Source organism: Prionailurus bengalensis, chromosome F2 (genome assembly GCF_016509475.1).
Source record: "Prionailurus bengalensis isolate Pbe53 chromosome F2, Fcat_Pben_1.1_paternal_pri, whole genome shotgun sequence".
NCBI lineage: Eukaryota > Metazoa > Chordata > Mammalia > Carnivora > Felidae > Prionailurus > Prionailurus bengalensis.
The window spans coordinates 34,996,998-35,021,282 of NC_057353.1; the positions used below are offsets into that span (position 1 = coordinate 34,996,998).

The window sequence follows — 24,285 nt, forward strand, 5'->3', positions numbered from 1 at the left end:
CAATGTTTTATTCAATGTGCTTTGACATTTCAATTTATCCCAGGTTCTTTGTAATAGTGCTTTCTTACTGTATACTATTTCTTTCTTTGGAAGCATGTGAATTTAAACTTCCAATTATTTGAGGTGTATCTGATCATAGTTATATTCTGAAGTAAAGCACCATTACCCCCCACCCCCCAAAGGACTACGTTTGACCATGAAACATGTTCCTTCAGTGACTGGTGTATTTCTCAGAGATTAGTGACAGCTGTAGGATACCACTAAGAGGATACCACTTAGAATATCACAGATCTGAAGATGGTGCTTCTCTTTGACTTGTTGATGGCAAAAAAATACAAGTACATTTAGGCATAATTCAAGAACTATGCTTGTCCCTAATAAATTCTTTATTGAACGCAATTCAGAGGATGGCTGAAGGTTAAAGTTTTTAGCTTGGTTCTGCCAGTTGAGACAGATAATCATGATATTTGCCACTTTAACATGTAAAATCTTTAAATATTTTAAGAGGTCCTTATCTGTCCTGATCAAAGATTGTATTTTAGCATTTTTCTTATGGTCAGTTTGGTTCAACAGACATTTTTTAACACGTACTATGTGTTTGGTACTGAGATAAATAAGAAATTGTCTTGGCTTTGCAGAAGACAATGATGTGGTAGAGACGGCTGGAAGTGCAGCTGATAGTTTCAGTTTGATGGTGTGATTAGGGAGATTAAACAAGCACAGCTCACTGTGGGAACAAAAAGTCAGAGGATCAGGTCCTACTTTGAGAATGGGAATTGAACTTCCTCCGTTTAAATAGAACTCCTGTACTAAGTTCCTAACTTAGCTAACTCCTGTGAACACTGTGCTAAGTGTTCATCACATGATATCATCTGAAAAGAATAATCAAAACCATGGTGGTATATAGTGGTCTTAACTCTGTTTTTCATTAATTAAAAATAATGTTTACATTTACTTAGTGTCCTTGTCAATTATTATGACCATAATTTACTTCTCTTTTATAAGCTTGTCATTTGTATGGAAACTGTGTGTATGTGCGTGTATGTGTGTATTAATACTGGAAATAAATTCTTACTTATTTTTAACTGGCTTAGTTAACTGGTTTATTTTTTCCCCCAAACAGTTGTTCAAGAAACTGCTTTTACCCATCTTCAGAAATATATTTGCATAAATCAAACTGGACAAAATATACAGCTAACTATATTATTGAAAATCAGAAAATGTTTATTGAAGGTTTTAGTAAACCTTCACTGTAATACATTCTGGATGATGATAATTCCTTAAAGAGGTGACAAAGACTTTACTCAACCAAATAAAGAAACACGTACACACACATATACATATACACATTGTTTTTAGGTAAATTTATGTGTTTAATTATTTTCTCAAAGGGTTTTCTTTATATACAGTAATCAATATTTCATCTAACAAGAATGGATGTGTCAATTTCTTCTATTATTAGCCGTTAGATAAACCAAAGTCCTTTATAGCAGACTAATTACATTTTACCAAGACAAGCAAATTTTCCAAGCTTTATACTTTACTTCTAAGAGAGTTTAATAGATGTTTATATGACATAATTTACAAATATTTAACAAAATTAACGAGCCTGAAAATATGACTTCCAAGGTCAAAGAAAATTAGATGTAAAATATTTAAGAGGAACAGAGAGGCAACTAAAGGAGGAAATATATCAATTTAAAAAATCTGGATACTGTAATTTTTAAATTTAAATTATACAAATATCATATCTTAGTAATACTCTTTTATACCATATAGTATATCATATAAAATATTTCTGTTATTGTATGTTAATGTTAATCATTTTTACTCTAGCTTATGGGATGATTATTTTATAAATTTTTAGGGTTAAAAAAGAAATAATAGCAAAGTATATGGGGGCTTGATAATATAAATGGGTCTGTAGACCTGGGGTTGACAAACTCAAACCCTTGGTAAAATCTGACTATAGCCTTTTTTTGTGGATAAAGTTTTATTAGAATATAACCACACCCATTTATTATACACTGTGACTGCTTTTACTCCACAGTGGCAGAGTTGAATACTTGTGGCAGAGACTATGTGGCCTGAAAAACTGAAAATGTATGCTTTCTAGTCATTACAGAAAAAGTTTGCCAACCTCTCCCTCTAAGTGAAAACTAAAGAATTGACTAAAATTTAATAAATCATTATCTATGTTATAAACTCACTGTTGATTTGACAATAAAATAAAGAATTCACAGTATGTTTAGAAGATATCATTAACAAAAAAGATTATATTAAATATCTACAGAAAATATTGAGTACTTGAGAAAGAATAAAATAAAATTTGTTGTGATACTTTTTGGAAAACATTATATGTGTTCATTAAAAGATATTAGAGAAGAGGAGCCTGGATGGCTTAGTTGAGTTAAGTGTCCAACTTTGGCTCAGGTCATGATCTCACAGTTCATGAGTTTGAGCCCCGTGTCGGGTTCTGTGCTGACAGCTCAGAACCTGGAGCCTGCTTTGGATTGTCTCCCTCTCTCTCTGAGTCTCTGACCCTCCCCCACTCAAACTCTATCTTTCTCTCGAAAATAAATAAACATTAAAAAATTTGAAAATGTGTTAGAGAAGACTTAAATACAGTTACACTATATTTAGTGGACAGAAATGTTCAATATTTTAAGGATACACGTCTCACAAAATGACTTATAGGTTTCATGCAATTTCAGTGAAAAAATTCAAGTAATTTCTTTGTGGAACTTCACAAGGTGGTGCTAAAAATTATACTAAAGAGCGAAAGGCTAAGAATAGCTAGATACATGGGGTGTCTGGTGGGTCAGTTTGTTAAGCCTGTGACTTTTTTTTTTTTTTAGCGTCTGACTCATGATTTCAGCTCAGGTCATGATCTCACAGTTTGTGGGATTGAACCCACATGGGGCTCTGTGCTGACATGGAGGCTGTTTGGGATTCTCTCTGTCTATCTCTCCTCCATCTCTCAAAGATAAATAAGTAAACATAAAAAAAGAATAGCCAGATATTCCTGAAGAAGACCCTTGGGGAAGAGGTACAGATATCAAGACTATATAATTGCTATAGTGCTTTTATAATGATTGATAGTGCCTCAGAGATGAACATATGGGCAGCCAGAGTTCAAAAATTAGATCCACATATGTAATCACTCTGGAGGTAAAACTGTGTCATGAAAAACAGTGGGGAGGGTGGTGAGATGATTCATTAATATGAACTAAGGCAATCAGTTATCTATGTGAATAGAATAGATGAAACTACATGTTTACTTCATATCCTACATAAAAATCAATTTGGGATCACAAGCTTAATTATAAAAGGAATTTGCTGAAATTTTTTTAAAAAGCATGTGGCAGGATTTCTTCATGATGTCATGACAGCAATAGAATAGTATACTTCTAGAAGTATACTATAAGGATATTTGTTTAAAATCAAGAAAGGGATCTGGGTGGCTTAGTCAGTTAAGCACCTGAATTCAGCTCAATTCATTATCTGATGGTTTGTGAGTTTGAGCCCCACATCAAGCTCTCCGCTGTCAGAGCAGAGCCCACTTTGGACCCCCATCCTTTCTCTCTCTGCCCCTCCCCCATTCTCTCTCTCTGTATCTCTCTCTCTCTCTCTCTCTCTCTGTCTCTCCCTCACACACACACACACACACACAATAAATAAACTTAAAAAAATAAATAAAATAAAGTTTTAACTGGACCACTTTCTTACACCAAACACAAAAATAAATTCAAATGGATGAAAAAACCTAAATGTGAAGCAGGAAACCATGAAAATCCTAGAGGGGAATACAGGCAGCAACCTCTTTGATAGTGGCCTAGCAACTTCTTACTAGTTGTGTTTGCTGAAGCAATGGAAGTAAAGCAAAAATGAATTATTGGGACTTCATCTAGATAAAAAGCTTCTGCACAACAAAGGAAACAGTTAAAAAAAAACTAAAAGGCAACCTATGGAATGGGAGAAGATATTTGCAAATGGTATATTTGATAAAGGGTTAGTATCCAAACTATAAATAACTTATCAAACTCAATACCCCAAAACAAATAATCCAGTTAAGAAATCAGAAGACATGAAGATACATTTTTCCAAAGAAGACATACAGATGGTTATCAGACACATGAAAAGATGCTCAACATCACTCATCATCAGGGAAATACAAATCAAAAACACAATGAGATACTTCACAACTGTCAGAATGGCTAAAATTAACAATACAAGAAACAACAGGTGTTGGCGAAGATGGGCAAAAAGAGAATCCCTCTTACACTGTTGGTGGGAATGCAAACTGGTGCAGCCACTCTGAAAAACAGTGTAGAGCTTCCTCAAAAAGTTAAAAATAGAATTACCCTATGGTCCAGCAATTGCACTACTAGGTATATACCCAAAAGATATAAAAATACTGATTCGAAGTGACACATGCATCCCATTATTTTTATATTCTTACTATTCATTGAAAAGTTTAAAAAGTAGGCTTTCCACTGATAATAGTAGAAAGTATAGTTAAGAACATTATATTCTTTAATGGTGAATAAGGAAATATCCCAAACTGCAGTTCAAAATACTTATTTTAACTATAAGCAAAAATGTAAATATTAAATCATTTCACATTGAGATTAGATTGACACAGTTATTTCACTTTATATCTAAGCTTATTCAACTGAATCTTCTTTATAAGAACATATTAAACTCAGAATAAATGGATACATGAACCATTGAGTTCAGTGTTTGTGGATAAAATGTTCTATTTTGAATATAAAGTCAGAAAGCATTGTTTTTGGTTTATTAAAAAGTCTGCTATACAAAGCTACCAAAAATATTAATTTTTCACATAAAATTCAAATCACACCAGACCAATTAATTTAAAAATGAGTAAACCATATAACACATGAAGGATATCAATCCATTAGAAACTTTAGATTTTATAACTGCAATAGCTAATGAACATCTGATGAGCACTTATATGAATACCTATAAAGTACACATTTCAGCATATGCTCCATTAACTTTTTACTAAATTTTACATGCTAATTTTTTAAAGTTTATGATTATTTAAAATATACGCTAGCTTTTTCTTTAGTTGACATTGTATTCCATATTATAATATGGCAGTACTTTTAGTTCTTAGTGCTTACTCTTAAATTATTGGGAATATGACATTCATTGTTATATTTTCTACAGTATAATATCAATTCTACAGTATAATATCAATATTTTTTGCAGTATAATGTCAATTTCACCAAATGGCATGCTGGAATGATTATTTCTATGGGTTGAATTGTGCACTCTTATATATCAGAGAGATTAATTTCTCCCTTTTAATAAGAAAATAAAAAGATGTCAGATAATAATAATGATATGAAAAATAATTTTTCTCACTTCTAACTAGTCAGCAATACTTTTTGAGCACCAACAATGTTTAGAAAATTGTGAAATATATTTTATTTGTCCAAATGTTATTTTTTAATTAATTGGTTTAATCTTTGAATTACACTTCTGATTAAATTATACCTTCATTATTTCCAAATTAGATTCATGAAAGTGCTGAATTGTGCTGGGTGACTTCTTCAGATTTAAGGGTAGTCATTTAGGACCTTTTGAGGACATAGAATAAAAGGTTATATCTCTTTTGCAAAAAGTCAGCAGTCCAAATGTAACAGAACAGGAAAAGGAAACTGTCGTTCCAGTCAATACTGAAGGTATTGTATGAAGGTATTGTATGTATCTCAAACATAAAAAAGATTAATGCAGAAGGGAATGCTTGGGCTATATCTGAGATTCAGTTCATGGTTATCAGCTGATATCAGCACTGTGCTCATGTGCTAATAATATGGAGTCTGGGCTGTTCAGGGGACTTTATATTGTAGGTACTGTGATACTTACACAGGAACACGTTTCCTATGAGTTCTTCAGGTACTATTTTTCTTTGTCAACCCACTCCTTTCCTGCACTCCTAAATATATCTTTTATATGAACCAGAAAATGTATAGTTTTTAAAAGATTTTTAAAAATTTAATTGACCAAGAAAACTAAACAGGACACACAAACACATATGGCATATATAACTTGCAAATAGCAATGAATGCTAAGTACTTACATTATTCTTATTAATATCTGATATGTATGAATAGTTCAGGAATTAGAAATTCTGTTATTAATACATTAATATTCATTGGCTTGCTTATCATATCTATCTATCTACAGAGAAAGAAAGAGAAAAAGAGATGGAATATATTTATATTTATATTTATATTTATATTTATATTTATATTTATATTTATATTTATATATACCTTGGATGTTACTAATTCCTTCCTTGTGTTAAAAGGCTGCCATCTAATTTTTTTTCCATTATTTTTGGATAGTAAAGACAGTAAAAAGTACGATAAGGCTCTTCAGAATATTTTTCTTATTATAGATACTAATTTATGTAAAACTTTGCGGACTATCTTGCCAAAATCTCTACCCTTCCTTTATCTTCTATGAGAAAGGTTTGGATGTCATTGTCCAATTGATGATTCTGAATTATTTGGGATGATAAGGGCAAGCCAACAAAGTCCAAACAGTACAAACGGAAGTAGATTTTATTTTAGAGAAACAGTCCCTTTAGTTTGTTGAATCTCAGTCTGCTTTTGACCAGGATGAGTAGTTTACATCAGAACAATCTCCTCGCTAGAACACTATAAAATCTGGATCAAAGCAACCAACCAAACAACTGTCTGAAGATATTTGAGAGCAACCAGGGAACCTGGATTTGAAGGGTCATGATTCAAGAAAGAAAGGAAATAACATTATTTTGAGCCAGACATTCCATGTTGCTTTCCTTTGAGGCAACTGCCAATTTGTAATTATCATAAGGATGAATAAACAGAAAGCAGTGGATCAGAACTTCAGGAATCTCAGAGTACCAGAGTGATATAATTTTGAGTTCAGTCTACGTAGACAATCAGGACTTGAGGCGGCAAGATACTGGGAAAAGAAAATCAGAGGAAAGGTACCTTGATATGCCTTTCTTTTCTTTAGGGCATTTGCTTATTCCTAAGAGTTATGGACCAAGAGGCTAAAAATCTATAAAAATCTGAATGTCAGTACCAGTAGGATGGATGGATGGATGGATGGATGGATGGATAGATGGATGGATGCGTGGATGGATGGATGGATAGATAGATGATGGTTAGATGATGGATAGATAGATAATAAGCTAATAAGGAATTGACTTGGTCAGTTATGGAGACTGGCAAGTCCAAAATCTGTCAAATCAGTATCTAGTTTGAGTCTAAATGCTGGAAGATGTGGTAAAATTAGGAATAACTGTTGTGTATGGAGATCAGATTGAAGGCCGCTGAATGGAGAATTTTTCTAACCTCTCTTACTTGGTTATGGATCAGTCTTTTGTTCTATTCAGGCCTTCAGCTGATTGGGTGAAGCCTGCCACAGTATAAAAGGCAATCTGCTTTATTCTGTGTACTAATCTAAATGTTCAACTCATCCAAAACACCCAGGATAATATTTTACCAATTTATTTGGGTACTCCATAACCCAGTCAAGTTGACATAAAATTAATCATCACAGAACCCAAGTAAAAGTATGCAGCTAAAAATCTAACAAGAACTGTCTTCAGTCTCATAGCATTTGACAAAGAGCAATTAAGAGTTCTGTGTCTAGGAGCACGTGGGTGGCTCAGTTGGTTAAATGTCCAACTCTTGGTTTTGGCTCAGGTCATGATCTCATGGTTTCCTGAGTTCAAGCCCCGCACTGCACTAAGCCAAGGCTCTGCACTGGCAGCGTGAAGCCTGCTTGGGATTCTCTGTTTCCCTCTCTCTCTTTCCCTCCCCACTCATACTGTCTCTGTTTCTCTCAAAATAAATACATAAACTTAAAAAAAAAGAGCTCTGTGTCTATCAAGGATAAGAACTTCTGATAAACATGTTAGTCTATCAATAGAAACCCAGAACTAAATCCAGCCTCAGACACCTCAGTTCCTGATTGGATCATGTTAATTTGCTTCTATACTCACTACTTAACTGTAAGTTGAAAAGTGAAGCATCTCAGAGAAAGATATCGTCTACAGCAATAACAGTTTTTCATCCTCAATGTTCAGCACTAAATAAAAAGGAATAAATGACACACAAAAATAGACAAATAGCAAATAATAAGAAGGAAAATTTAAACCTAAATATGTCTATAATTACATTATATATAAACAGACTAAGTATTTTAACTAATAAACAAAGATTGTCAGAGTAGATAAAATAACCTCCTATATGCCGACACACCTTATTACAAATATACCAGAAGTTGCTAAGTAAAATAATGGAAGATGATAAACCAGATCACACTAACCCAAAGAAAGCTGGTGTTGCTCTTCTAATAGTAAGAAATTGGACTTCATTGCAAGAACATTAAAACTAAAGAGAGATAATTATTGTGAAATAACATGCACTGAAACTTATTACTTCAAAACATATAAAGTAAACATTGGTAGAATAAGAAAGAAAGGGAAGAAAGAAAGAGAGAGAGAGAGAGAAAGGAAAAGAAAGAAAGAAAGAAAGAAAGAAAGAAAGAAGAAAGAAAGAAAAAGAAAGAGAAAAAGAGAAAGAAAGAAAGAAAGAAACAGAAAGAAAGAAAGAAAGAAAGAAAGAAAGAAAGAAAGAAACAGAAAGAAAGAAAGAAAGAAACAGAAAGAAAGAAAGAAAGAAACAGAAAGAAAGAAAGAAACAGAAAGAAAGAAAGAAAGAAAGAAAGAAAGAAAGAAAGAAAGAAAGAAAGAAACAGAAAGAAAGAAAGAAAGAAAGAAAGAAAGAAAGAAAGAAAGAAAGAAAGAAGAAAGAAGCAAACAAATCCAACACTATAGTAGGTGATCTTAATAGGGCTGTTAGTGCACAGTCTCTCAAACCCACACCGGTGAGATCATGATCTGAGCCGAAATTCTGAGTCAGAAGCTTAACCAACTGAACCACCAAAGGCACCCCTACAACAGAACTTTAGAAGTTAAGAATATTTGGGTAGAATTGTACTAGTCTTAAAGTGGCATCCGATGATGATTATATTTAACCCAGGCTCCTTTGCTGCTGAAAATCTTCCTATATTAGAAGGAAACACATTCACTTATCTTCAAAGTTTTAAGATAGTGATATAACATTATTAATATTTTTAGAATGTCCTTACTTATGAGACTATTGCATGTTATAGAGCAAAACAAAGAGCACATAATTTATTAGAAATCAGGGGGGAAACTTGGGTGATCCAGGTAGCTTTAGAAAAGAGATAGGAGTTAAACTGGGTTTAAGCTGGGTAGAATTCAAATAAGCAGTCAGTGTGTTAGGTCTTTCAAATAAGTGTTTCATGTGAATTACTGAAGGTGGAAATTCCCTGAGAAGAAACCACTCTGTTTTGGAGAAATAAAGACAATTTCTTCTACTTTTCTGATCCATTATGATATCTGGACTCTTCTTGCCAAAATGCATGAGGGTCATAATAGTAAGCTTTATTTAGACAACTTTTAAAGAGGAATTTATTGACTATATCTACAAATTGACTTGATTTATAGCTTTTACTTAGGGAATGCATAGCTTTTCATATATTCTTCAAATATCAATTATTTTCCTGTAATTGGAAATGTCTTCCTCGTCGGCTCAGCATATAGGTTTGGTATCAATGTACTCAGGGAATTTCTGTTGAGGCAGACAGGCCAGTCTCTCAACTAGTGGGTTGAGTTAGGTCCCAATTAGACTGTCCTCACATTCAGGTTAGTTCCTGCTTCTACCTTTTATATATCACAATATACCCCTAATATGACCAAAATCCTCCATAAGCATGTAAGAGATTATGAAATGTGACATTTTCATATCACTTTCTTATTGTACAACATTATTTGGTTATGAGAATGTACTTTCTACATAAGCCATTTAAGTCATAGGGGAAATGTAATTTTTTCTGAGACATAGACATCCTGGAGAATCTCATGAAAGCTATAGAAAGTCATTCAAGGAAATAAATGGAAATTTACAAATAATCACAAACTGTGGCATGAGATATTAGGAGTTCAAGAATCTTCTAAAAGTCCATCCTTGGACTAAATTTATGAACCCCTATCTAGAGAGGCTTTGTATTTTCTATCTGCCTCTTCAGCCCCATAGGGAGAAAAAAATATGTTCCACAGGGTTAAGAACATGATGTTTCCCTGGTTTAAAAATAGCAATTCTAATTTTAGTTATTGATCTTATTTAATGTGTAAATGCCTGAAAGCTAGACACATTGGAAAAATAAAACAAGGAGAACAAAAATTATACCTGTAGAAGTCTACTGTTTTTCAAAAAAGTTCATTTGTGTAAAATGCAGTTTGAAACAAATCTCAACAATGTTTTTATATAAAAGAAATCTTAATGGGTATACCAACTCATATTATTCAGCACCAAATGTTTGGGTCATGTATTAGTAAAGAAGTATAAAAATTTTTAATCATGAGAATACATCATTTCCCAATAAATGTAATTATCAATTTACTTTTCAGTAAAATAATAGGAGAATTTAGAAGTGAGAGAAATAGCTCCCTTTGTGCACTTCCAACATCTATCTACAGCAAAATAGGATTATTTACCTAACCTTAATGAGTGTTTCCCCCAAAATTGAGAAACATTGAGCTGTATATCATTTAAAAAATTTTTTTTCAACATTTATTTATTTTTGGGACAGAGAGAGACAGAGAACGGGGGAGGGGCAGAGAGAGAGGGAGACACAGAATCGGAAACAGGCTCCAGGCTCTGAGCCATCAGCCCAGAGCCTGACGTGGGGCTGGAACCCACGGACCGTAAGATCGTGACCTGGCTGAAGTCGGACGCTTAACCGACTGCGCCACCCAGGCGCCCCAGAACTGTATATCATTTAAATAGCTTTGTAATGTTGCCAGATTTCAAAATTACTATATTCATTAAAATTTTCAGAAAATACAGAGAGGTATTAAGTAGAAAATGATAGTTGTCTGCACTTTCATCATTCAGAGATAACTATACACATCTAATATATATCATTTAAGATATTTCATATATTGGGGAACCTGGGTGGCTTAGTCAGTTGGGCATTTGACTTTGGCTTAGATCATGATCTCACAGATGGTGGGTTCAAGCCCAGCATTGGGTTCTGTGCTAATAGCTCAGAGCCTGGAGCCTGCTTTGGATTCTGTGTCTCCTCTCTCTCTGCCCCTTCCCCATTCACACTCTGTCTCTCTGTCTCTTAAAAATAAAACAAATATTAGAAAAAATTAAAAAAAAAGATGTTTCATATATCAATATAAAGATACCAAGAGAGAGAACGCAGGTGTGGAAAATAACACAGCATGTTGTTTTGAATCTATTTTAAACGTCTTTTAAAATGTCCAAAACTTAAAATTTAATACAAACTCACTCTGTAATTGAAAGAAAATAGAGTTTTAAGGAAAAGGTAATGTCTTTTTTTGTCATTTTACTTCCACCTTTCCCCTGAATAGCCTGGTATTTGCACTTGTACAACTTTCTCTGAGCTAACATAAACATATAAACAATTATATAAATTTATATAGATTACCATTTTTGTAACTGTTCAGTTTATTAAAATTTTCAACATATTTTCACTGCTATTTGTCTTTTTTCCACTATAAGTATTCATAAAGGGTAAGGTACATAGATGCCACTAATTTTAAACAGTATGTAAAAATTTAGATTTAGTTGAATACACACATACACACACATTAACTGGTGGCTATTTAAAAATACTCCAGTTGGAGGTTATTAAAATGTGCTGCATTGTTTTATAAGTACATCCTTAAGAATGCATTTCTACAAGGTAGATCCTAAGAGATATGTTCCTGGATAAAACATTTCATATATCCTTTGTTAATTTTAGTAAACATTGCCAGATTATTTCCCATTTTAAAAGGTTTTACAGTTTCTTGAGTTATATAAGAAAAGTATTGCCCCAGTCTCATAGGTTAAAGTACTTTAATATTTTCAGTCTCATAGATGAATAAACATTTCTCTGTTTACTAGTAAGATTGAGAATGTTTCTTTTGTGTGTGGTTTATTTAGTTATTCTCTTCTGGAAAATATTTTTTTAAATAATTTGTCATTTTCTATAATTATTTTTAATCTATTTTTTGTAAATGTGTATTTATTTTGAGAGAGTGAGAGTGCACGTGAGTGGGGGTAGGTGATAAAGAAAAAGAGGGAGTCCCAAGAAGTGTGGAGCCTAATGCAGAGCTTGATCTCACAACCATGAGCCAAAGTCAGGAGTTGGAGGCTTAACCAACTGAACCACCCAGGTGCCCAAAGTCAAATTATAGGTGTTTATTAGATATTATTAGGGACATAGTAGATTTCATCACTTTATTTTTATGTCATTGTGTTTTCTTTTTCCATCCATAATGTTCTTATTTCTATGTTACTAAATTTGCAATTTTAACTAAGAAAAGCTATATATTTTTTTTGTCTTTCCTAGTTCCAAAGTATATTCGCAGTATTTTTTTTTTAAATCTTCCTGCTCTTCTCTTTGGAATTACTGTCCTAAAAGTATTTTAAATCTATTTTATTTTAAAGGTATCTCATGTTAGTTACTTTATAATTATTTTATAATTATTATATATCAATAAATTTTATTTACATTTATTTTCAACTATTTACATTTTTTATCAACTGTTTTGTATTCCTCTTTGGATTCACTATTGTTCTAAGTGAAATTCATCTTTTTAAATTTGTTTCACGTGATGTCAAAAATTAACTTGATGCTTATTTTTCCTCACTCTATATTCCTATTTTAAGTTAATAGAATTCTAGTTTGAAAGTTTTTTTTTTTGAGTACTTTGAAGGTGACCATAGTTATATAATGGAATGGAAGTGTAAATATTAGTAATTTTTAAAAATAATTCAGCTATACAATAATTCAGTGTAAACAATGTTTACATATATACAGTGTGTAAAGGGTATTAGAAATGTAATATTTTCCTAATAATATTAAGGAGTTTGATGATATTGGTTAATGCATCAAGAAAGAAAGCCTTAAGAATATTATTCAAAGTTGTGGAGGACTTTTGCTTTCATAAGGGCTTATTAGGTAATTCAAACTAAGTCTTATCCTAAAAACAATTAGAAAATCTGGAAAAATGTATGTAAAAACTATCTACTTGAATTTTCTGATGTCTAACAAGATAATGAAGGGGGACGTGGAGGAGAAAGACTAATGGACTACACCAAAACCTGAGCAGGAATGCAAGATACAAATATACATTGAGATGTTGTGTATTACTTCATTTCTAAGACTCACCTCTACACTATTCTGGAAAATTTAGTGCCATTATCACTTAATGTAATAATTACTCCTCTCCCATTATTTTTGGTTTCTTCTGGAAATCGTAGTAGCTGTATGATGAATGGTCTCCATCTATCTTCCATATCTTTTAAAATCTCATTTCAGATTCCTTCTGAATGATTATTCTGAATAATTTTTCTCATATTTTATCCATTTCATGAATTGTTTCCTTAGTTTTAACCAATGTGTCCATTGAGTTTTTTAAATAACTCTTTATTACTTTAAAAAGCTTAATTTTGTTCTTTTGCAAAATGCCTTTTTGCTTCCATAATGTCATTCTCTGGTTTCATGATCTAATATATTAATTGTATATAGTTTCTTTATGTTGTTCATTTTTTAAAGTTCTTTGTTGACTTACCATTGTAGGGGTTTTTTTTTCACTTGCGAGGCTTATAATTTTTTACTGTGATTTTGTTATTAGCAGGGATTGCTTCCTATGTGAGTTCCTTTTTTCCTCAATTCATACCTAAGGTTTTAAATTTATACTTTCCTGGATCTTAGCTGTTTTTCTAGTTGTGTAACAGAATTTACAGTAATCTTTTAGCTTTGAGTCCTGTACTATTTGTAAATGTATACTCTGCACTCACACAATTTATAGACCTAGAATCTTGATTTTATGACAGCTGTTCCCAGTTCCACAGCTGGATTAGTGGTTAAAGGTTTTGTTCCCTCCATGTCACATATAGGTGATCCTCCAAGTTCCTAGACTTTATGCAAGAAGGCCCAATTCCAGTTCCTCACTTTCCATGGTTCTAAGTCTCATCTCCTATTCCCAAATGTATGACAAACCCTGGAATTCACCCCCTTTGGCCTTTATTCTAGTCTGATATCACTGTGAACCACTTTGCTTCAGCAGTGACTGTTTAAAATCCCTCTTTATTTCTGGACTTGCAGATTAAATCTCAGCTATCCATTCAACTAAAAAGATAACTGTTCAGCCTTTCTATGGATCTGAAATGTAGGAGCAGATGTCCTCTCATATCATCTTAACCATATAGACCTGATGTTTTCCCTAAGAAGCTTCTCAATTTCATAGATATACATTATCTATGATAATTATCTATCTATCTATCTATCTATCTATCTATCTATCTATAATATATATCTTATTTACAATTAAGTACTCTAGAGTAACATTTTGGCATGCTAAATATTTATCTTTTACATAATAAATTAGGACATCCTACATGTGTATATATATGCCAGTGATTTATATATTGCATAACACTATATTCATTTTCATTATTACTACCAACATATGAGGATAATAAAATAAGCAGAAGACCAAGTATATAAGTTCTATTTCCTCACTCTTTCAACAAATATTTATTGAATGGCTACTATGTTCCAAGCATTATTCTATGTACTTAAAATGAATCAGTGGGTAAAACAGAAGATCTATTCTTACAGTTATTTTCTTCATGCTAGTGAGAAAATGGGAATTTTTCTTGCCCTGGGAAGGTAACATTGGGCAGAAGTATGACACCCATGCAAGACTGTTTAGATCCCCTTTTTTCATAGACTCGGAGTTTGACCTGCAATCAGTGCTTTTTCAGACTCTTCTAGACTGCTCCTGTCACAATCAGTGGTATTTTTATGTTGATGAATGATAATGAAGTTTAAGTTGCCTCCATATTTTTATAGCTTCGACAATGGAGTACCTTTGGAACCCTGGAAGTTATAGCTCAGACTGAATCAGACACAAAGGAGTACTCAGTGATCACAGAAGAAGATTGTGAAATTCTTAAAATCCCAGCAAAGGATTATGTGAGGTTAAAATCGGTATGATCATATCTAATCTATATTAACACAATAGATGCATAAATTCAAGCTAAGTTTTGCCTCTAGACATAAGATGTCCACGTTTCTTTTATTTTTTAATATAACTTGACTTGGAGACAATAAAAATGTGGTTTATTTGGTGAACATTACTTAAGTTTCTGATGATGATGGGTAGTTGAAATAGAAAGAAAGGTCTCTATGAATATATTTTATGTGTATTTTGAGCACTTTTGGTTTTTCATGAATTTTAAATCCATTCATTTATGCATCCATTTATTCATATATTCATTCAACAAGCATGTTTTGGTTGTCAACAGCATGTCATGTGTTAGGGATACCAGACAATCATACGGACAGATCTCTAAATCTGTACAGTCCACCTGAAAAAAAAAAAAACAGTTGGGAATAATTGGCATGCTATTTTATCGCTTTAATAGACATTCAAAACCCAGAGTTGCATGAATAGGTGATCACAACTTAATTCTGATCCCCTAATTCTGCTACATTAAGATAATTTATTTACTTCAAGTTTACCAACTTACTCTCCTTAAGTCAAATACAAAATTTTCGCTTTTTTTATTTCTCCTCACCTGATGGCAGAGAAAGTTTGTATAAGTGACTGCATCAAAAGGCCCCCATTGTTCTGCTCTGCCAGCTTTTCTTGAAAGGGTCTAAGTCTGGTGCTGGTGCAATAAGGCACTGGCATCGGCTACAGTTGGGTTCTTTGGTTGGAGGGAGATGGTGAGTCATCCATCTTCTTGACTTAGGTCTCTAAAAATAGTCAGGATTTCTTTTGATATAGTGGTCTCAGTGTCAGTGGTACAGACGACTATCTCAGAATTCAACTTCCTTCCAAATCCCTGAATTCAGAGTCACTCACTTCTAACAATATTTGGTATGTTTTATTTTCAAAATATAAGTATCAATTATTTGATATTATCATGTACAACTTTTGAGTTTAGTCTGGATTATGACAAGATTTTTAAGAAATGCAAAAATATTTATGGAAGTCTAAAAATATTATGAAAGGTGGGAAAATATAATTTTAGTAGCACACCAGAAGACTAAAATTTCAATATGGTTATGTGGTCTTGGAATGATGCTCCTATAAAATTCAAATGTATTTTGTGCTATATAACCTTTATTTTTCTGTTATGCCATTTATCTATCTGCTATACATTTTCCTTCTTTTTTAATGACTTTTTCAGGAAAACATAAAGCTTGGAAATAAAGAAAAGATGAAATTAATTCATAAATGTCCATATTATGAGGAGTGGCCGACTTTATCCATATGTGAGCTAGTTGCACTCATTAAATGGAAAAAATTTCCTCCAGGTCATGGTGAGTTTAATGCAATTTTGAATCATCATCTTTATATAACATAGTACTGGCATTTGTAATCTTTCATTGTTTTAATGTTTGATATAACATTTCTTCATATTATTTTACTTGATGTACTTAAGCACATTAATTTACTTAATGTGACCTTTTAATTAGACATTTAGAATCCTGCCTGTTTTTTTATTAAAAAATCATTCTGTATTGGCTTGAAGATCTTAGGACTGGCCTTATTTCCACGTCTCTCTATTTCCCCATGGCGCTGCCCTTCTTGCTCTATTGTCCTTACAGTCAATCAAAGACCAAAGAAGGAGAAATGCAGTGAGAAGTTATATCCATTTTTCCTGTTTTCCTGATTGAATGCCTACTGCAAGTTTCCTTATCTGTACCTGTGCTATACATTATCAGTGGAAAATACAGAGAATAGGCTGAGCTAAGGGGTAGCAGCAGTGAAGCTGCCATCATGTCCAATATTCAGCATGACAGGGATGTGTGGATTTCCTGGTTACACATACAAAAAAAGCGTAGGCAGCATTAAGTCATTTTGTAGAATTGTTTCTATCTATGAGAGCCCATTAATAAGAAATGTTACCTGTTATGGACTCAATGTTTATGCCTCCCAAAATTAATATGTTTAAGGCCTAATCCCCAATATGATGCTGTTTGGAGGTGGAGCCTTTGACAAGTGATTAAGTCACTAGAGTGGAGCCCTCATGAATGGGATTAGTGCCTTTATAAGAAGAGACATGAGAGAGATGATCTCTCTCTCTCTTACCCATATGGGGATACAAGAAGGCAGGTATCTGCAAATAAGAAAGAGAGATCTTACCAGACACTGAATCTACTGCCATCTGTATCTAGGACTTCACAGTATCCAAAACTGTGAGAAAAAAATGTTGTTTAAGCCGTCCAGTCTATAGGATTTTGTTATAGCAGCCCAAACTGACTAAGACACTGATACAAGAGGAACTGTGGTAGGTGGGTCAGAGCAGCCTTAGATCTCCTCCAGTAAGGAGTCCCTAAGATAATAGAGAGAGGTTTGTAGCCTTGCCTGGCTTTTCTCTTAGTGAAACAGTGGAGTATTTGTACCTAAGATTATAATGGAAGAGGTAGTGTTTGAGAGAAATACTTCCATTTCAAGTTTCAGAGCCGTTAAGTGTAGTGAGGGATATAGCACTAGGAGGAGGTGAATATTTCAGATAAACTTAAAATTAAATTCTAAAAAGAATGAGTCTGAGTTGCTAATTCCATACTGTGACTGTTAATGATAAAAATATGGTGAAGTTAAGGAAAACCTGGCAAAGATGTCCTTTGAGTGAGTCAACGTATAATAGAAAAGTGAGGTACAACATAGCACCAATATGGAGGGTTGTTTTATAAGAAAAAAGTAAATATGACTACAGGCAAGGCTATGCTTGAAAACCTAAGATTCTCTAATAAACTTGTTAAATTTGGTGAGGGGCACCTGGGTGGCTTAGTCAGTGAAGTGGCCGACTCCCGGTTTCAGCCCAGGTCATGATCTCACAGTTCATGGGTTCAAGCCCTGTGTCAGGCTGTGCACTGACACCATGGAGCCTGCTTGGGATTCTCTGTCTCTCTTTCTCTCTGCCCCTCTCCTGCTCATGCGCTCTCTCCCTTTCTCCCTTTCAAAAATAAACATTAAACAAAATAATTTAGTGAGATTATAACTCTTTACTAAATTTGTTCCAAATTTCTTTCCTGTGCTTTTTTTTTTATGTTTTTATTTATCACAGTTTTGAAATACAATGTTTAACCCATATTTAGCCAAACACATATTTTATCATGCTTGTAAAAATTGAATTTTTGATGTATTTTTGTTCATGAAACATTTTTTCTAATGAGTTATTAATGCCATTTTTGGCCAACAGTATATATAAAAAAGCAAGTAGTAAACTGACTTGGGAAAAAAAAGTATTGAACATTTATAAATTCAGCATATTTTATTGAATAGAAATATATATTCTTTAATATGAATGTTTTGATTTATCATGAGTTCCTCCTTTGGTATCAGAAATATCACATTTTGGTCCATGCCTCAATCCCAAGACTATTTTGTATAAAAAATAATACTTCAGTCTTGTCTATATGTGAGTACATTAATATTTTTAGGTGTATATGGGGAATAATTATGAGCTTTTAATTCATTTGATTACTAATGATGACTAATATGTGTCTCAGTCTAAAATATCAACCTAAGATATTTAAACTTAGCATCAGAATGTTAAGGAGGTACTGACTTGATGCAATTTTTTAGACTAATGCTGGTTTCAACTTCTTTTTAGTAAAGGTCTTTAAAAATAGTGGTGGAGGGGTGCCTGGGTGTCTCAGTTGGTTAAGCATCTGACTTTGGCTCGGGTCACGACCTCATGGCTCATGAGTTTGAGCCCTGCGTTGGGCTCTGTGCTCATAGCTCAGAGCCTGGAGCCTGCTTTGGATTCTGTGTCTCCCTCTCTCTCTGTCCCTCCCCTGCTCATGCTCTGTCTCTGTCTCTCTCAAAAATAAATATTTAAAAAAATAAAGCAAACAAAAAAGAGAAAAAAATAAGAATAATGGTGGAATCTATCTATTGCATTGGACAGTCTGTGATTATATTGAATAAGTCAAAAGTAGCATTATTTTGCCACTGATTCCTAAATACAAATATGTGGTGCTTACATTTATACAGTTTTAAAAATCATTTGTCCTCCTTAGAGAAGAATGACAATAACAATAAATGATCTTCAAAGCCCGTTTCAGCCCTGAAATACTGTGGTTCTTATAAATAAACATACCTAGGTGAAGAATAAGTTCTGTCAACCTAATCAAATTTTCTTTTATGGTAGTGACAAACTTGATATATCAAAGAGAAGCATTAGATGTAATACTTCTCGACTTTCCTCAAGATTTTGAATTTTTATCAGAAAATGTAGAGACTGTTGCTCAAATTATACTTTTATTATCTAGGTTTAAAATTAGCACCAGTATGATTTCCAAAGCATAATTATGTGTATTTTGATCTTTTAGGAATATATATTGGATGAAGTTTCAGAGAGATTTAATTATTCAAAAGAGTGATAGAATTTAGGATTAATCTTTAGCAATCTATGAAATAAGTGAAGTGTATTTCTGGCTCAATTTCCTTTGTTAACTTCCTCAGTCTTCTTACTTAAGCTTCACATGCCAATGGATCCTGACTGTAATAGATGTGTACAATGTTGCTTGTAATTTGGGCATATCCAGTTCCTATCACACCAATTAAAGTCTTCACAGGTGTTATTTTTTTCAAAGTATGACTGGCTGAAAAAATAAGAACCAGCGTATTTCACTAATCAGCCAGTTTCTGTGGTTATTGTGTAGAATAAAAAATAGTAAATTAAGTTGGCATCAATCAACTATTTATGTATATTTTATTGTTATCCTACCTATATCAGTATGCTCTGTCTTTTCCAGGCAAAATTTGACATAGCAAACAATAACTAGAGATACTTAAAAAAAAGTGGTAGTCAACTTAGTTCTGAAAGATAAAATATGCCATTATACTAATAGTAAAAACGATATCTAGTCTTCACAAACCAAAAGCGGAGAGCTTCAGACACAGGATATATACTTTGAAATTCTACCTAATAAAAAGGTAAAGTTCTGGGCTCTGAGTTCCAATAAGTTTTTGGCTTCAGTATCTTACAGATCATTCTGTGGGGTTTTATATTCTCAGCCCCAGTGCACACTTTTGAGCATCCCAGAAAAAAGTTGGTGCTTAGAAGTGCTATTGATCCTGATGGTTTTTTTTCTTCCATTCCTTTTTTATGGCTATTTTTTGCATTAGGTAGATATTTTCTAATGTAATATATTAATTCACTTAATGTTTTCTTAATAGACTTTACAGTTTAGAGCACTTATAGGATCTCAGCAAAAGTGAGCCGAAGGTACAGATATTTCACATATACCCCCTATCCCCAGTCTTACATAGCATTTCCCACTTTTTTTTTTTGCCTTTTGAGAATGGCTACCATGATTTTATTTTTAATATAATTTACTGTCAAGTTAGCTAACATACAGTGTATACAGTGTGCTCTTGGCTTCAGAAGTAGATTCCCATGTTTCATCGCTTTCATAAAACACCCACTGCTCATCCCAACAAGTGCCCTCCTTAATGCCCATCACCCATTTTCCCCTCTTCCCTGCAACACCCCCACCATCAACCCTCAGTTTGTTCTCTGTATTTAAGAGTCTCTTATGGTTTGCCTCCTTCCCTCTCTGTAACTTTTTTCCCCCTTCCCCTCCCCTATGGTCTTCTGTTAAGTTTCTCAGGATCCACATATGAGTAAAAACGTATGGTATCTGTCTTTCTCTGCCTGACTTATTTCACTTAGCATAATACCCTGCAGTTCCATCCACATTGTTGCAAATGGCAAGATTTTATTTTTTCTCATTGCCAAGTAGTATGCCATTGTATATATAAACCACGTCTTCTTTATCCATTCATCAGCTGATGGACATTTAGGCTTTTTCCATAATTTGGCTATTATTGAAAGCGCTACTATGAACATTGGAGTACATGTACCCCTATGCATCAGCACTCCTGTATCCCTTGGGTAAATTCCTAGCAGTGCTACTGCTGGGTCGTAGGGCATTTCTATTTTTCATTTTTTGAGGAACCTCCACACTGTTTTCCAGAGCAGCTGTACCAGTTTTCATTCACACCAACAGTGCAAGAGGGTTCCTGTTTCTCCACATTGTCCCCAACAATGTTTCCTGTTGTTAATTTTAGCCACTCTGACCGGTGTGAGGTCATATCTCAATGTGATTTTGATTTGTATTTCTCTGATGATGAGTGATGTTGAACTCATCATGTGTCTGTTGGCAATCTGGAGGTCTTTTTGGAAAAGTGTCTATTCATGTCTTCTGCCCATTTTTTCACTGGATTATTTGTTTTTCATGTGTTGAGTTTGATAAGTTCTTTATAGATTTGTATACCAACCCTTTATCTGGTATGTCATTTACAAATAACTTCTCCCATTCTGTAGGTTGCCTTTTAGTTTTGTTTATTGTTTCCTTTGCAGTGCAGAAGCTTTTTATCTTGGTGAAGTCTCAGTAGGTTATTTTTGCTTTTATTTCCCTTGCTTTCAGAGACATGTCAAGTAAGAAGTTGCTGCAACTGAGGTCAAAAGGTTGTTGCCTGTTTTCTCCTCTATGGTTTTGATGGTTTCCTGTCTCACATTTAGGTCTTTTATCAATTTTGAGTTTATTTTTGTGTATGGTGTAAGAAAGTGATCCAGTTTCATTCTTCTGCATGATGCTGTCCAGTTCTCCCAACACCACTTGCTAAAGAGACTGTCTTTTTTCTATTGGATACTCTTCCCTGCCTTGTCAAAGATTAGTTGGCCATACATTTGTGGGTCTCATTCTGGGGTCTCTATTCTATTCCGTTGGTCTATGTATCTGTTTCTGTGCCAATACCCTACCGTCTTGATTATAGCTTAGTAGTAGAGGCTAAAGTCTGGGATTGTGATGCCTCCCACTTTGGTTTTCTTCTTCAATATTACTTTGGCTATTTGGGGTCTTTTGTGGTTCCATACAAATTTTAGGATTGCTTGTTCTAGCTTTGAGAAGAATGCTGGTACAATTTTGATTGGGATTGCATTGAATGTGTAGATTGTTTTGGGTAGTATTGACATTTTAACAATATTTTTTCCTCCAATCCATGAGCATGGAATGTTTTTCCATTTCTTTCTGTCTTCTTTAATTTCTTTCATAAGTTTTCTATAATTTTCACCACACAGATCTTTTACATCTGTGGTTAGGTTTATTCCTAGGTATTTTATGGTTCTTGGTGCAATTGTGAATGGTATCAGTTTCTTTATTTGTCTTTCTGTTGATTCATTATTGGTGTATAGAAATGCAACAGATTTCTGTACATTGATTTTGTATCCCGCGACTTTGCTGAATTCATATATCAGTTCTGGCAGCCTTTTTGTGGAGTCTGTCAGGTTTTCCACATAGAGTATCATATCATCTATGAAAAATGAAAGTTTAAATTCTTCTTTGCCAATTTGGATGCCTTTTATTTCATTTTGTTGTCTGATTGCTGAGGCTAGGACTTCTAACACTATGTTAAACAATAGTGGTGAGAGTGGACATTCCTGTAGTGTTCCTGAACTCAGGGGGAAATCTTTCAGTTTTTTCCCATTAAGGATAATATTAGCTGTAGGCTTTTCACATATGGCTTTTATGATGTTAAGGTATGTTCCTTCTATACTGATTTTCTTGAGGGTTTATATTAAGAAAGGATGCTGTATTTTGTCAAATGCTTTTTCTGCATCGATTGACAGGATCATGTGGTTCTCATCCTTTCTTCTATTAATGTGATGCATCACATTGATTGATTTGTGAATATTGAACCAGCCCTGCAGCCCAGGAATGAATCCCACTTGATCATGGTACATAATTATTTTAATATGTTGTTGAATTCTATTTGCTAGTATCTTGTTGAGAATTTTTGCATCCATGTTCATCAGGGATATTGGCCTGTAATTCTCCTTTTTAGTGGGGTCTCTATCTGGTTTGGGAATCAAGCTAATACTGGCTTCATAGAATGAGTCCAGAAACTTTCCTTCTGATCTGTTTTTTTGGACAACTTGGGAAGGAAAGGTATTAACTCTACTTTAAATATATGTTAGAATTCCCCTGGGAAGCCATCTGGCCCAGGACTCTTATTTGTTGGAAGACTTTTGATAACTGATTCAATTTCTTTGCTGGTTATGGGTCTGTTCAAATTTTCTATTTCTTCCCGTTTGAGTTTTGGTAGTGTGTGGGTGTCTGAATTTGTTCATTTCTTCCAGGTTGTCCATTTTGTGGGCATATAATTTTTCATAGTATTCTCTAATAATTGTTTGTATTTCTGTGGTGTTGTTATCTTTCTTTCCTCTTTCATTCATGATTTTATCTATTTGGGTTCTCTCTTCTTTTTGAGAAGTCTGGCTAGGGGGTTGGGGTTTATCAGTTTTGTTATTTTTCTTAAAAAAAACAGCTCTTAGATCCATTGATCTGTTCTAATATGGTTTTTTTTCTGTATTATTTATTTCTGCTCTAATCTTTATTTCTTCTTCTGCTGGCTTTGGGGTTTCTTTGCTGTTCTGTTTCTAGTTCCTAAAGTGTGCAGTTAGGTTTTATATTTGGGATTTTTGTTAGTTAGTTAGTTTGTTTTTGCATAGGCCTGGTTTCAATGTATGTTCCTCTTAGGACTTCCTTTGTTGCATCCCAAAGAGTTTGGACTATTGTGTTTTCATTTTCATCTGCTTCCATATATTTTTTACATTTCTGTTTTAATTGCCTGGTTGACACATTCATTCTTTAGTAGTATTTTCTCTAACCTCCATGCTATTGGAGGCTTTTCTGAAGTTTCATAGTGTTGTGATCTGAAAATATGCATTGTATGATCTAAATTCTTTTGTATTTATTGAGGGTTTTGTGACCCAGTACGTGATGTGTCTTGGGGAATGTTCCATGTGCACTGGAGAAGAGTGTGTATTCTGGTGCTTTTGTATGAATAGTTCTGAATATATCTGTCAAGTCCATCTGTTCCAGTGTATCATTCAAGGTGATTGTTTCTTTATTGATTTTCTGCCTAGATAATCTGTTCACTGTTGTAAATGGAGTATTAAAGTCCCCCTGCAATTACCGTATTCTTATCAATAAGATTGGTTATGTTTGTGATTAATTGATTTATATATTTGGGTATCTCCCAATTGGGGGCATAAACATTTACAATTGGTCGCTCTTCTTGATGGATAGACCCCTTAATTATGATGCGGT

The 24,285-nt window shown here is 33.6% G+C and overlaps 1 protein-coding gene across 1 annotated transcript in view; it reads left to right on the forward strand.

Annotated features, from left to right (window-relative positions):
• LOC122495983 (cyclic nucleotide-binding domain-containing protein 1-like) overlaps window positions 1-24,285 on the forward strand; it is a 250,448-nt gene that overhangs the window by 130,468 nt on the left and 95,695 nt on the right. Inside the window, exons 4-5 of the mRNA XM_043602185.1 lie at window positions 14,998-15,135; window positions 16,344-16,476. Of these exons, the coding sequence (XP_043458120.1) occupies window positions 14,998-15,135; window positions 16,344-16,476 (271 nt within the window). The remainder of the gene's footprint in view (window positions 1-14,997; window positions 15,136-16,343; window positions 16,477-24,285) is intronic.